The 14625-nt window shown below is 39.0% G+C and overlaps 3 protein-coding genes across 5 annotated transcripts; 2 read left to right on the top strand and 1 right to left on the bottom strand.

Moving 5' to 3' along the window:
• Positions 1 to 301: 301 nt before the first annotated feature.
• Positions 302 to 4324, top strand: LOC108820852 (ubinuclein-2). 2 transcript variants are annotated; one of them, XM_018593883.2, is made up of 14 exons: positions 302 to 739; positions 1195 to 1287; positions 1372 to 1464; positions 1558 to 1634; positions 1733 to 1862; positions 1949 to 2263; positions 2332 to 2416; positions 2507 to 2619; positions 2709 to 2792; positions 2877 to 3002; positions 3239 to 3367; positions 3457 to 3504; positions 3589 to 3678; positions 3782 to 4324. In XM_018593883.2, exons 1-14 carry the CDS (start codon positions 488 to 490, stop codon positions 4133 to 4135), a joined length of 1989 nt encoding a protein of 662 aa, XP_018449385.2. In that variant the 5' UTR covers positions 302 to 487; the 3' UTR covers positions 4136 to 4324. The 2 variants fall into 2 exon arrangements, with proteins under 2 accessions (XP_018449385.2, XP_018449378.2); XM_018593876.2 differs by having other exon boundaries at positions 2706 to 2792.
• Positions 4325 to 4545: 221 nt separating this feature from the next.
• LOC108820869 (1-aminocyclopropane-1-carboxylate oxidase 5) lies at positions 4546 to 6196 on the bottom strand. The gene is made up of 4 exons (XM_018593893.2): positions 5991 to 6196; positions 5666 to 5898; positions 5216 to 5581; positions 4546 to 4888 (listed from the first exon to the last, which is right to left on the bottom strand). Exons 1-4 carry the CDS (start codon positions 6090 to 6092, stop codon positions 4645 to 4647), a joined length of 945 nt encoding a protein of 314 aa, XP_018449395.1. The 5' UTR covers positions 6093 to 6196; the 3' UTR covers positions 4546 to 4644.
• A 1535-nt stretch (positions 6197 to 7731) lies between these two features.
• LOC130506618 (uncharacterized) lies at positions 7732 to 10075 on the top strand. Of its 2 annotated transcripts, none has more exons than XM_057001305.1 (2): positions 7732 to 8025; positions 8868 to 10075. In XM_057001305.1, exon 2 carries the CDS (start codon positions 8868 to 8870, stop codon positions 9924 to 9926), a length of 1059 nt encoding a protein of 352 aa, XP_056857285.1. In that variant the 5' UTR covers positions 7732 to 8025; the 3' UTR covers positions 9927 to 10075. The 2 variants fall into 2 exon arrangements, with proteins under 2 accessions (XP_056857285.1, XP_056857291.1); XM_057001311.1 differs by lacking the exon at positions 7732 to 8025 and adding an exon at positions 8044 to 8757.
• The last annotated feature ends 4550 nt before the right edge of the window (positions 10076 to 14625 follow it).

The raw sequence follows: 14625 nt of genomic DNA, 5'->3' as shown, positions 1-14625 counted from the left end.
GTTTCTTGTCGTGTATTCAAGTCAACTAAATAAAACAATTTTATTTGATTTATTGGTCTTACTTAATACAGTTTACATAGAAAAAAAATATATTTAGCAAAACGTTAAAAAATTCTGGAAATTCCTTTTTTTTGGGTGCTGTGAAGAAGGCCTATGGCCCACATCACTTATCCCATTTGTTTGAAGAAAAGGCTCGAGCCCAATCAACGAGACTCACAAGCCACTTGACCACAATTTCCTCGCCAATATTTTTTTATTTCCCTTCCAAAAATTAAAATAAAAGTAATAAATAAAATAAAAATAAAAAAAAGAGAGGAAAAAAGGGAAGCGTCCCGCGCAACGTTCTAACAAAATTCCTCCTCTCAGTTCTAATCTCTCTCTCGACTCTCTCCACAATCCAATCTTCTTTCGCTCTTGATTCTCCTCTCGTCGTCTCCGATCCGGGTCTCCTACTCTGCCCAACTCCGACCCGGACCCGAATCACCAAATGGATGAACCACCAAAGGCCACCGCAACAACTGACGACGGTTCAACTCCTCCCGGCGAATCATCAAATCCCTCGCCGAAGGTTTTAACCGCCGGCGATCGGAAATTGCTCAAAGTGGAGCTCAGACAAGGAGAGACGACGTACGTTTCGTGGAAGAAGCTGATGAAGGAAGAAGCTAGGAAGGGCGATGGTTCGTCTGACCCGCCGCCTCCTAATGCTAACCCTAATCTCGTGTCTCGCATTGCACCTTTGGTGAGTTTTTTTTTAAAAATCTGTATAGTAAATCAAATTGTTTGGACATTTGCATCGGTCTGAGGTTTTGAATTTTATTATTGTCTCTGTTCCGACCAAAGCTTTTGTCTTGTCTTCCTCTGAATTGGGACGTTTATCCAGACAGAACCGCACTGTGTTTTTTTTAACTGGTTGTCGGATTGTTATTTTTTTTTTTAAATGGTTCGGGAAGATTTATGCAAGTGGATTTGATGAATTGTGTTGGCATTGAGTTTGCTTCTAAGGGTTTCAATAAGATTGCTCCTGAAACTAAGAAGAAAAAAAAAACTACACTTTATTTACTGTGAATTTGTCGTCTAGTGTTTGAATTGCGGTTTCGATATGTGATTTGGTTAGCATTGCTGATTACAGTCTCTGCAATTTGCATCAGATCAAGTTTCTAAAGCCTTATTGATATATATATATATGTAACGCAGGGGCAGCCACCAGGAAAAGAAGGTGAAACGGCTGACCAACCTCATTCTAATCGTTTCAACGCTGTTATTGAGAAGATCGAGAGGCTCTACATGGTATATATATATGATTCCCTCATTATTTTCTTACCATTTTCAGACCTTACATGATACTTACATTTCAGTTAAATAACATTGCAGGGTAGAGATAGTAGTGATGGAGAAGAGTTAGATGGTGCTCCAGACGATGACGAGTACGACACTGAAGATTCATTCATCGATGACGTTGAATTGGTTAGTATATAAGTATCACCTCTTATACGATCTCATTCAAAGTGTCTCTTGATAAGCTGAGACATCATTTTTTTTTTTGGTTTTGCATTGTAGGATGAGTATTTTGAAGTTGATGATACGGCAATTAAACATGACGGATTTTTTGTCAACAAAGGAACGTTAGAACAGATGTAAGTTTCTTGTCTCCTCTTTATTCTTGTATGAGCATTAACAATGCTACCTTCCATTTACCAATTTTATATAAAATTGTGACTCCTTTCTGCAACAGTGAACCATCAACAACAATACCTATCCAGAAACCGAAGAAAAGGCAAAGGAAAGATTCAGCAAAACCTTGTGGCGATGTTGTTGATGCATCTCGAAAACAAGCCAAGATCGCTAAGACGGCTGGGGGAAAGGTAGTAGTACCATTGCTTCCAAATAACTTTTTTGAAACCCTTAAGAGTTTTTTAGTCCAGGAGATTGATCATATGAATGTGTCCAGGATCAAGCAGCTGCCTCTGGGCCTGCTCCGAAGAAAAAGTCCAACGATTCAAAGACAGTGCAGGGTTCAGTTTCTTCGCTGAACCCTCAAAGCGGCAATGGCTCCTTAGTTTTGGAGAACGTGAAGCTTAGTGATAAAGTGAATCATCAGCCAAGTCCCAAGTCAAAGGCAGCTGAATCTTCTGGCGCTCTTCTTTCGAAGTGCAGCAACAAAGGTGCTCACCAGCAAGTAAAATCTCGACCAAATGGCTTGGCAAAATCAACAGTAGCCCGGCAGAATGAAAACAATGGCACGCATGACCTGGACAATGCAACGGTAAGCAAACAATCTAATTCAAATAACAGTAAGTACTTTCCTGTAATAACCAACTTTTCTCTATTCAGAACAAAAGCGGTTCTAATGTCAGGCCTAAGACCTCCTCCACACTTGAGAAAGCCATCAAAGAATTGGAGAAGGTGGTCGCTGAATGTGAGTTTCAACTGTTCAGGGCACTTCATGCATCTCAATTTTTAAAATACTATTTAGCAAACTGTAATGAATGTTCCAATTTTATTGCAGCAAGGCCTCCTGCTGCCACCGAGAATCAAGATGCTGATACTGCAGCCCAAGCAGTGAAGAGGAGATTGCCAAGCGACGTTAAATTGAAGCTTGCTAAAGTTGCTAGGCTTGCGGTAATCAAACTCTTTAGTTCTGTTATTTTATTTCTAACAATCTTCCAGATGTAATAAAAGATTTGCAAATTTTTATATTACTGAAGCAGGCGAGCCAGGGGAGTGTATCAGTAGAGTTAATCAATCGTCTCATGAGCATTGTTGGTCATCTAATACAAGTTAGATCTCTGAAGGTAATCCCATCACCTCTATCCCATGTATACAGCAGAGACTTGTTAGCTAGATATGCTTTAGTAATTGCTTATTGTTTGTTACAGAGGAACTTGAAAATCATGATTGATTCCGAAGACGCTGCAAATCGAGAAAAAGATACTAGATTTCAACGTATCAAGGATGAAGTTATTGAGATGTTAAAAACACAAGTTCCATTGATGGAATCACAGGTTCTCTCTAGCTCCGTCTTTTACAATGTTTCTTTTTTCACAGTTTCTCTGATCTTATACAATGGTTTACATATACACTTTAGTTCTTGTCTCTTTTGTTGGACTTAGACATCCCATTGTCAATAAAATGAATGCATAATAATACTCAAAGTTCTGTCTGATAATGGCTGTGGCCTATGGCCTAAGCACTTGTTTCCTTCTGTCTATCTTTGACCTTTTATGAAATGGTTTCACAGGCAACTAATCAAGAAGCTGGGACATCAGATGAGTTTCAGGATGTTGAAAAGCAACCTACGAAGAAGAAGTCTGTCATGGATGCGGCGCTGGAGGAGAAACTGTGTGACCTTTATGACATCTTTGTTGATGTAATTTTCATTGACAACCTTACAGAACAAATCCAGCACTGAAGTGTGAACTGAGTGTTTTTTTTTTAATTTTTTTGGTAAATACTTAGGGATTGGATGAAGATGCAGGTCCACAGATCAGAAAGCTTTACGCAAATGTAAGCCTCCTTATCTTTGGTTCATTCAGAATAACAAAGACAAATGATTGTCTTTCTTTTTGTATTTGTTTATGCTCTCTCCAGTTAGCTGAACTCTGGCCAAAGAAGTTAATGGACAATCATGGGATCAAGCGTGCTATTTGCCGGGCAAAGGAAAGGCGGAGAGCATTATTGGTATCCTAAGAAAATTCTCAACTTTGTTTCTCCATAGCTAATCTCTCTCTTTCTCTCTCTCTCCCATTGTGATCACTCATCAGCTGTTTTGATAATGTTGAAGGATCAAGGGAAGATGACGAAGAGGAAACAGATACAAGTGCTAACAAAACCAGAAGGTAATGCTGCTCATCCCGACAAGGCTTCAAGTAGTGGAGATCAAACAATAGTTGCTGTCCCAAGCACGTCCTCGGTCCAACTTACAGTGGACTTGTCGTGTCACATGTCAAAGCAGCAACATGGGAAACGAAAGGGAACCTCTAGCTCTAGTAACTCTTCAGTAGAAGCAAAGACAGGTAGAAGAAAGACAGAAAAGAGTGTAGAAGAATCTCAACTACCCACAGAGAAACATCTTGGTCTGGCTCCAAAGCAGCAGCAGACACAGATACAGGCTCCACATCTGAACCTGCCAAGTTAACTACTCAGGCTTAGTTTCTGTTAAGACTTTTTTTTTGTAGTCAAAGCCTGGCTCTATATAGCCTTATAGCCTTACTGTCTCTTCTAATTCTACATATAGTTATAACTTCTTTAATGCCATTTTCATTGATATCATAACAGATTTCAAAGTCGTTACAGAAATTTGAATAAAAAAAACTGAACCTAAACCCTCTGTTTGGTGGGGAACTTGTTGCATCATATTATATTTGCATATACAGCTTAAAACTTGTGAATCTGACAAATAAAATTTGCAGATCCATTAAAGAAATAGCGGCTACATGCATCAAAGTCATGAATGTAGGCAGATTATCAAATGAGGCAGACAAGTGACAACAAAGATTCATACATCACATGAAAAAAAAAATACAAAGCCAAAAGAACAAGAGGATACCAAATTATCAATTATTATTAAATTTGGTATTTAATAACTTAAAAGTGAAAATACATCATGATTCATGAGATTGAATAAAATAGTGATACAATTGACACTTAAAGAGTCTTTACAGCAAGAAAACGAGGCTCCTTAGGCATGAACTTCTGGTTTGCATAGACATCCATATAGTCTCCAAACACAAACTTTGGATACTTCTTCTCACTTCCTTCCTCGGTTGCTACCTCCGCCGCCACCGCCGCTGGCCCGATGGCCGCCTTGTACGACGGATTGTAAAAGGAAGCTATGGACCTCCTGTTTCCTTCCTCTCTTGCCAACACCCTGTGCCATGCACTCTTGTACCTGCCAAAACCCCATTTTGGTTTAAAATCCTAAACCAAAATCTTGGAATTAACCGGTTTTATTTCAAGTGGAAATTAAACTATGTATGATCAATCTGAATAAATGTTTAAGAAATCGACAGACTTGATGCTGGATTACTGATTAGGCGGATGTTATAGTTAATCTTTTAATAGTCTAAAAATATTTCGTTTAAGTCTAATTTGTTTAACCGCTGTCTAGATCGATTTTTAGAATACTAGAATAAACCAAACGATATAATTCTCGAAAAAATACTAGAACCAAAACCGAACCAGAAAAAACTTGGACTCAAGGCAATAATGATGTTACCTTCCGTTGCTAAGAACTTCAATCTGATCACCAGTGTTGATAACAATAGCATTAGGCATCGGCTGAACATCGATCCACTCTCCATCTTTCAACACTTGAAGACCATCGTACTCATCGTCTTGGAACAGCAAAACCACACCTCCCGCATCAGTATGAGCCCTAAGGCCACTGACAAGCTCTGGATGAGGACAAGGTGGGTAATGACTGACTTTGGTTCCAAAGAAAGCCGTCTCTTCCCCATCTTCCATCCCTTCGTTAAAAGCCTTCTTTATGTAACCTTTGGTCAAACCCAAGTTCTCGTCCATCACTTCCATCATCTTGCTCGCTAGCTTCCTCACTTCTTCTCTGTATTCCACCATCGTCTCTCTGTTTTTCAAAACAGAGCACATAAAGTTACAACCTTTGAATCGAATTTGAATGATTTAACGTTTGTAAAAATGAGAGTTTTACTTGAGGCCGGAGGTGTTTGATGGCCATTCGTTTTGGTTCTGGTCTAAGAGAGTGAACACATCTTCCCAGTCAACGTTCTCGAGCTTCTCTCCTGAGTTCTTCTCAAGCAGCTCGTTGAGAAGCTTCACTGGAGTTGAGGTCTTGAACGCTTCTTCTCTCTCTGTTTTGTAGCAATCTGAGGCAAGCTTCTTCACCTTGTTCAGAAGCTCCAATGGTATCCCATGGTTCACCAGCTACACAGAGAAAAAGTAAGGAGACATTAAGCTCATAAAGAACAGAGAGACAAAGCTCTGTTTTTTGTTTTTGTTTTTTAAAATGTTCGAACCTGAAAGAAACCCCATTCTTCACAAGCCTTAGCGATTTCAGAGAGTGTCTTCTCCCTTTCTTCACCATTGATCTTGGAGAAATCAATCACAGGAATCGCCATTGATGTGTAGTATTAGAGGCAAAAAAAAGCTCTGTTTTTGGAAAGTCAAAGACAGACTCTGTTTTTTTTGTTTGTTAATTAGATTTTGTTGTGAGGATTATGAAAAGCTTAAACCTGTATTTATACTACTCCCAGACTTTTTTCCCGTTTCGTTATTTTTTTCTGTAAAGAAATTAGATTTAAGATGTCAACTGCTCATTTTTACGTTATTGTTTGTATTATTTTGTTTTATTTAATTATTGATATGCTAAAGAGCCTAACTATACCGTTGAATATTATTACATTCATGTTTAAGAAGGGTTAAAATAAATTATATGCACTGAAATCGATGTGTTTAGGAGATTTGATTGTTATGAATCAGTTTCGGTTCTGATCTGTCCACCTAATCTACTTGACTTTTAATTCTTATGCATAAAAAATGGTAAAAAGATTTGCATTTGCGTAATTCTTAATGATCTTGCTAGGCTTTGACGGATTCATACGCACCAACGTATAAAGACTTTTTTACTGTTTGCATGGCAATGTCAATCAAAATATCTTTTACCAAAAAAAAAAAGTCAATCAAAGTATCATTTTAATTCCTTCAAAAATTTAGCAAGACTATTTCATTGTTCAAAGAACAAAAGTGGATTTCAAATATTCACATCCATTTACAAACCTCTCAAACAGTGGCGGATGTAGAGAATCATTTTATTGGGGGAGGGCATAAGTAAAATTGGCAATGAATAATGAATAAGAAGTACATTTTCTAAAAACAATGGAGGCATATATTGAACTTATTCAATGTTTTAACATGAAATTTTGAAAAGTTGTTGGAGGCAGATGCCCCCCTCTCACACAATGTGGCTCCGCCATTGCTCTAGAATAAATATATTTTAAAAAATATTTAATTAAATAACACTCTAATTTTCATTCTGATATTTTACCAATATCAATTTGTAAATTTCAATAACGATTTATAACCAAAGCATTTTTAACTTTGTTGTTTTCATAGCGTACCTAGTTTTAACGGAGAATATTAGATCTATTGAACGGCTTTTCTTAGAATCAATAGATCTAAAATGTAAACGCACTTATATAACTTACCGGTTCAAGATGTTTTGTTTCATTGGTCTTCAATCCGAATATAGATAGATGACTGCGTTTTTATAGAAAGATTCTTCTGTTTTGTGAATCGACATTGTTGTGGATTTAATAAGTAGGCTAAAATGTAAAATATTTTATTTTAAAATGAAGAAAATGCGAATCAAACTAAACTTTCTTAGTTTATAAAAATGAATGCTCACTAGTGATCAGGAGTTCAGGACCACACATTAACATATTTTTAGAATGTCAGATAAAAAAGTTAAGCCAAAGTTCAACATCATGAAATACGCACTTAATTAACAAAACAAATCTTCTAATAGATTAAAAAAAAAATAGAGGTTATTATAAGGTTAGTCCTCTTTTTTGTTTGTTAAAGTTTATCCTTATTCATACTTAACCTTGTTATGAATATTGTGTGATGTCTAGTATGGAATGTTCTAGATTTACTTGTTCCCTACTCCAAGTTACTTGTTCCCTACTCCAAGTTATTAGACTTGGTCTACAAACTATGTAATCCTATATAAGGAACTCATTACTCATGGAATAATACAATCTCATTCTTTCACAAACAAAGCATCCGATCTCTCTCTCTCTCTCTCTCTGGTTCGATTAGTTCTTAAGCAAGAACACTAGGATTAGAACACGTTATCAGCACGATCTTGCTCAAGATCAACCAACTCGGAGACCATCATAAACCCTAGCCGCCGCCAACCACTTCTCTCTCTAAGATCTTTTACATTCAGTTGTTTCTTAGATCTTAAACTAATCATACTTTGAATCCTTTCTTTGTTTGATTGATTAAGGTTTCTAAGAAAGGAACCAAGGAGAAGAATCGGCAAAGTAAAAGGTTAGATCTCAAAACCCTAATTTTTACTTGCAACTCAAATTTTATTTTCGGTTTCATCTTTCTTATTTTTGAATCCGATTTTAAAAGTTGATCTAGTTCTTGTTTAAAAACATATAAATCGATTTTATAAAATCTTATAAACTCTATTAGATCATATTTGATCAGATCCGAAATTCTAAACCTAAACCCTAAAATTTCGGATCTCAAAACCCTAAAATCCCTCATAACTTTAGTTTTGTAATAGACAACAAGCGATACCCCTTTTAAGGATGACACGCTATATGTCTAAATCAAAACATAAAGTCTATGTTTAACCAAAACTTAAAATCTGATTTAAATCTTTAAAATCTAATCCTTAAAGTTAATATCAGATTAAAAGGAAATTTAAATCATAAGAATTTTTTTTTAAGCATGTGATAACATGACTTTCATTTTGTATAAGACAACAAGTGATACCCCTTATTAAAGGATGATACGCTATATGTCTAAAACAAAATTAGTCTTATGTTTCCACATTTTTGATCAATGATCCACACCATTGTGTGGTTAGATCTTGAATTTTTAGTCAATGATCCATACTACTTAGTATGGCTAGACAATAAGGTCAATGATAGACCATGGTCGATGATGTGTACCTTCCGGTACGACTAGACCACAGGCCGTATTGGTCGATGAAGTACCTTCCGGTACAGCTAGCCCACAAGCTGCATGAGTCAATGAAGTGTACCCTAGGTACGACCAAGACCATGCTCTCATCCATCTTATTTTAAAGCAAGTTGATGGATGAATTATAAGAAAATAAAATTTTCTAAAGACCTAAAACACTCTGATTTTTGTTTCAGATGGCCAAAATCGCAAATTTGGATTTTGCACCTCTAAGTGTGAGGGGTGACAATTACCTACAATGGGCACTAGATGTCGAGATTTCTCTTGGAGCCAAAGGCCTAGAGCATTGTATTGTTCCTCAGAACGAAGCTACTAAGAAAGAGAACTCTCAGACCCTCATGATCATCCGTCATCACATTGAGGAGAGTTTGAAAGCTCAATACCTCACAGTGAGTGATCCATATGAGTTATGGAAAGAGCTTCAGATGAGATATGATCACCAGAAGACCTTGATTCTTCCGGGTGCCACTTATGAGTGGATTCATCTCAGGATTCAAGACTTTAAGTCTGTGAATGAGTACAACTCAGCCTTATTTAAGATAGTCTCAAAACTGAGGCTATGTGGCGAGACTGTAACTGATAAGCAGTTGTTGGAAAAGACTTTCCAGACAATGTCCTCAAGCAATATGTTGCTTCAGCAACAATACAGACAGAAAGGTTTTAAGACCTATAGTGAGCTCATCTCATGTCTATTGCTTGCAGAACAGAACAACGAGCTGCTCTTGAAGAACAGTGAGCTTAGACCACCTGGATCTAAGCCTGTCCCTGAGGCAAATCATACCTCAAATGAGCCTAATGATGGTGCTGAAGCTAACCATGTCCGGTATGACCATAAGGGCCGCGGATCCTCATATGGAAGAGGACGTGGCCGTAAAGGTCATGGGCGAGGACGTGGACAAGGTGGCAACAGCAAAGGGCGTAGCACCCCTTATGACCGTCCAAACCAGTCCAATAATGGACAAGGTAAAGGCAGAGGAAATGGGACTTCTTCAAAGCCACAGAATCCTGCAAGCTCACCTTGCCATAGATGCGGAATGATGAATCATTGGGCAAAGAATTGCCGCACAGCCAAGCATCTGGTCGACCTCTATCAAGAGAGTCTTAAGGGCAAAAATCCGGAAGCACACATGGTGTACAAGGATGGTGAGGACGATTTTGATCATGACAAGGACGACCTCATGGACTTTGAGACTTCAGACATACTCACTATGCTGAATGATGATCCAGTCGAATAATGTGATGCATCAAACGATTTGTGTTTGAATGTTTTTTGGTGTTTTTAGGCTTTGAGAAATTTTTTAAGTGCTTTTGCATTCTATGTTTTATTTTAAGAATAAACTATGTCTACTTTCATTTTCAATAATAATATGAATGATTCAGATTATATTTTTATTGTCTAGAATGAAAGGAAGTATGGACACACTTGTGGTTGATAGTGGGACAAGCCACACGATTCTTAAAGATAAGAAATTCTTTGTTAATCTAACATTGAAAGATGCCAATGTGAGCACAATAGCTGGTGTATCATCACTAATCAAAGGCCACGGCCAAGCTTATGTCTTGTTACCAAATGGGACACATCTAGAAATAGATGAAGCATTGTATTCTCCAAACTCTAAAAGAAGCCTGTTGAGCTTTAAAGACATTCGCAAGAATGGTCTTCATATTCAAACAAGTGGAGAAGGAGCCAAAGAGTTCTTAAACATCTTTGAGCTCGACCAAGACCATAAGAAGGTCTTGGAAATGATACCAGCTGTATCCACTGGTCTTTACCATGCTCAGATCAGTGCGGTCGAAGCCAATGCTATAACAATAAGCAAAGAGTTCAAGGAGAACTTTGCTTTGTGGCACGACCGGCTAGGGCATCCAGGAACATCTATGATGCGTAGACTTATTCTAAATTCTAATGGTCATAACCTTAAAGGTAGACGAGTTGTTCCTAAGATCCATACATGTGTACCTTGTGCACAAGGAAAACTCCAAGTCCGACCATCACCAGTCAAAGTGACAAAGGAAACCATAGGTTTTCTGGAAAGAATACAAGGTGACATCTGTGGACCAATACACCCACCAAGTGGGACATTTAGGTACTTCATGGTACTCATTGATGCGTCCACAAGATGGTCCCATGTGTGCCTATTATCCACACGGAATCTAGCCTTAACTAGACTTCTTGCTCAAATCATCAGATTGAAAGCACACTTTCCAGACTTTCCTTTGAAGACTATACGTCTTGATAATGCTGGTGAATTCACTTCCCAAGCCTTTTATGAGTACTGTATGTCCATGGGGGTGACAGTTGAACACTCCGTGGCACATGTCCATACACAGAACGGCCTAGCCGAGTCCTTTATCAAAAGGATTCAGATGATTGCTAGACCTTTACTCATGAAAAGTAATCTTCCAGTCACAGCTTGGGGACATGCAGTATTGCATGCTGCGGAATTAATACGCATCAGACCATCTAGTGAACATAGATATTCACCATCCCAGCTCCTCATGGGTCGAGAGCCAGACATCTCCCATCTTAAGACTTTTGGATGTGCTGTTTATTATCCAATAGCTCCACCACAAAGAACAAAGATGGGAGCTCAGAGAAAGATGGGAATATATGTTGGATATGATTCTCCCTCAATTATAAAATACCTCGAGCCAACCACGGGTGATTTATTTAAGGCCAGGTATGCAGATTGCCATTTTGTGGAATCTGAGTATCCAACATTGGGAGGAAATAATAGCAAGCTGGTAAAAGAAATTACATGGAATCATACATCCCAAGCATGGCAAGATCCTCGAACTCAAGTCTGTGATCTTGAAGTTCAGAAGATTATACATCTTCAAGAGCTAGCTAATAAATTGCCAGATTCCTTTGCTGACCCAAATAGAATGACCAAGTCATATATACCAGCTGCTAATGCACCAATAAGAATTGATGTCCAAAAGGGACAAAATCAAGTTGCTACAGAGTCTAAGACACGTCTGAAACGTGGTAGACCAATTGGTTCCAAAGATAAGAACCCCCGCATAAGTAAGAAAGGTGCTAAACAGACCGTGGGCGAGGGGGTGAAGGAGCTGGTCGATGTGGTCGATCCGTCCGTCCAAAAGGACCGGGACATGGACGAACCAACGTCCGGACATGGGCCGGGCGTACCAGCATCCTCAGACATGAACATTGGCATGGTTGCTAAGGGGCCTAATGAGATTTGGGACGCCAAAACTCAGGGTTCTGAACCACCTGACAATGAAGAGATCTCAATAAACTATGTCATGTCTGGAAAACAATGGAACAGAAAACATGTCGACATGGATGATTTATTTGCATATCATGTAGCACTTGAGATCATTGAAAATGATGAGGATCTAGAACCCACGTCCATTTATGAATGCATGCAAAGAAAAGATTGGCTTAAGTGGAAAGAAGCCATAAACGTGGAGTTAAACTCTTTCAAGAAGAGAGGTGTTTTTGGACCAATACTCCTAACACCACACAATCTAAAACCAGTGGGTTACAAATGGGTCTTTGTGAGAAAGAGAAATGAGAATGGTGAAGTCGTGAGGTATAAGGCCCGACTTGTTGCACAAGGATTCTCACAGAGACCAGGAATCGATTATGAGGAGACTTATTCTCCCGTGGTGGATGCAACAACATTCAGATTCCTTATAAGTCTGGCCATAAGAGAAAATCTTGATTTACGGTTAATGGATGTAGTAACCGCATATCTTTATGGACCACTGGACAATGACATATACATGAAAGTACCAGATGGTATTGAAATACCTAAGGATGCTAAAGGTTCTCGAGAACAGCATTGCATCAAGCTTAACAAAGCTTTGTACGGATTAAAACAATCTGGTCGTATGTGGTACAACAGATTGAGTGAGTACTTACTGAAAGAAGGCTACAAGAATGATCAAGTAAGCCCATGTATATTCATTAAGAAATCCGGCCAAGGCTATGTGATCATAGCCGTGTATGTTGATGATCTAAACATACTTGGAACGGCCAAAGAGATTTTTCAAACAATTGAATATCTCAAGAAAGAATTTGAGATGAAAGATTTGGGAAAAACCAAGTTTTGCTTGGGACTACAGATTGAACATCTTAAAGATGGAATCCTTGTGCATCAAAAGACCTATACTGAAAAGGTTCTTAAAAGGTTCAACATGGATAAGTGTCATCCACTTAGTAGTCCCATGGTTGTAAGATCCCTTGGTCTAGACACTGATCCGTTTAGACCTAAGGCTGAGGATGAAGAGGTCCTTGGTCCAGAGTATCCTTACCTCAGTGCTATTGGCGCCTTGATGTACTTGACTACACATACTAGGCCGGACATCTGTTTTGCTGTGAGCCTATTGTCCAGATTCAGTTCATGTCCGACCATGAGGCATTGGAATGGGATCAAACACATTCTAAGATACCTACAAGGAACTAAGGATGTAGGTTTATTTTATGCTAACCAAAACAAAGAAGATTTGGTTGGTTTTGCTGATGCAGGTTACCAATCCGATCCACACAGTGCTAAGTCCCAGACCGGCTATGTTTTCACATATGGAGGCACGGCCATTTCATGGAGATCAGTCAAGCAGACTATATCAGCCACATCATCCAATCACTCGGAGATATTGGCGATCCATGAAGCAAGTAGAGAGTGTGTCTGGTTGAGACTCATGACACACCATATTCGGACAGCATGTGGAATCACGGATGGTAAAGACGAGCCGACCATTCTTTATGAAGACAATGCGGCCTGCATAGCTCAGCTCAAGGATGGATACATCAAGGGTGACAAGACTAAGCACGTTCTCCCCAAGTTCTTCTTCACCCATGATCTACAGAAGGAAGGAGAGGTCAAGGTACTCCAAGTCAGATCAAGCGAGAACTCAGCCGACCTCTTCACTAAGGCATTACCAACATGCACGCTCAGGAAGCTTATGCAGCAGATTGGTATGCGATCACTGAGAAGCCTTCAGTGATGTTCACTTCAGGGGAAGTAATGCGGCTGTACTCTTTTTCCTATCCATGGCTTCCCGTTTTTACCACATTGGGTTTTTGGGTTTACCATGGAAAGGTTTTAACGAGGCAGTATTCCAAACGCATTACAAACTCTAGACGGTTATGGCATTACAATTCGGTTTTTACGAGCACTACAGGAAATGTGAGTATTAATAGCATCAAATTATAGCGTTATTTGACATTTCTGCTATTTATATATTAACACTGGCTTTGTTAATTTATCGTTTATAAATTTAAAACGCTATATTTGTATCGCGCGAAAATAAAAAATTTACCGCGTTAATTTTTAAGTGTGGCGCCCTTACCAATTCAGATCAAAAATTATAACGCTATCGTAAATGTTTAAATATCCCAAATTTTAGTTTTTTTTTTATATACAAAATTTGACCATTCCTACAAATATATCAGACATGAAAACGTGTTGCATCTTCTTTCCTCTACTTGGCTATTATTCTCCAATACTGTTTCTACTTCTCTGTTTCGTCATCATCACCTCTTCTTCTCCCTCTCTCACACACTCTCTCTCAGCCTCCAAACACTCTTCCTCTCCTCTCCACCTCCTCAAATTTCCTCCTCCCGCTCCTCCGCACGTTTCCTCCCTCTACTTCTGGAAGCTACTACCTCCTCTCCCTCTACGTCCCCTTGCCGTCCTTTCACCTGCATCCTCTGCGAATCCAAACCCCCAACTTCACCCACCTCCCTCTCCTCCTCTGCCGCCACCGTCCCCTGCTCCTCCGCTTCCTGCTCCGCCGCACACTCCTCCCTTCAATCCACTTGACTTCCTCAAATTCTCAGATTCATCTCTAGTCACCATCGATTGAAGCTTCATCACCACACTCCTTTTGACCCCATCGCTCATTATCCACCACCACCAGCTACGTCACCGCCATCTCCATCATCGCCATATCCCTCATCCGCCA

Source organism: Raphanus sativus, chromosome 2 (assembly GCF_000801105.2).
Source record: "Raphanus sativus cultivar WK10039 chromosome 2, ASM80110v3, whole genome shotgun sequence".
Lineage (NCBI taxonomy): Eukaryota > Viridiplantae > Streptophyta > Magnoliopsida > Brassicales > Brassicaceae > Raphanus > Raphanus sativus.
The sequence above is the reverse complement of the archived record's forward strand: the minus strand, read 5'-3'. Positions and strand labels throughout refer to the sequence as shown.

Excerpts from the sequence above, each read along its gene's own strand:
- LOC130506618 (XM_057001305.1), top strand. The coding sequence starts at position 8,868 with ATGGCCAAAATCGCAAATTTGGATTTTGCACCTCTAAGTGTGAGGGGT.
- LOC108820869 (XM_018593893.2), bottom strand. The coding sequence starts at position 6,092 with ATGGCGATTCCTGTGATTGATTTCTCCAAGATCAATGGTGAAGAAAGG. Across the intron at positions 5,582-5,665 it reads TCAAACACCTCCGGCCTCAA|AGAGACGATGGTGGAATACA; the intron begins GTAAAACTCTCA and ends TTTGAAAAACAG. Across the intron at positions 4,889-5,215 it reads GAAGTTCTTAGCAACGGAAG|GTACAAGAGTGCATGGCACA; the intron begins GTAACATCATTA and ends GGGTTTTGGCAG.
- LOC108820852 (XM_018593876.2), top strand. The coding sequence starts at position 488 with ATGGATGAACCACCAAAGGCCACCGCAACAACTGACGACGGTTCAACT. Across the intron at positions 1,288-1,371 it reads AGATCGAGAGGCTCTACATG|GGTAGAGATAGTAGTGATGG; the intron begins GTATATATATAT and ends ATAACATTGCAG. Across the intron at positions 2,793-2,876 it reads TACAAGTTAGATCTCTGAAG|AGGAACTTGAAAATCATGAT; the intron begins GTAATCCCATCA and ends TGTTTGTTACAG.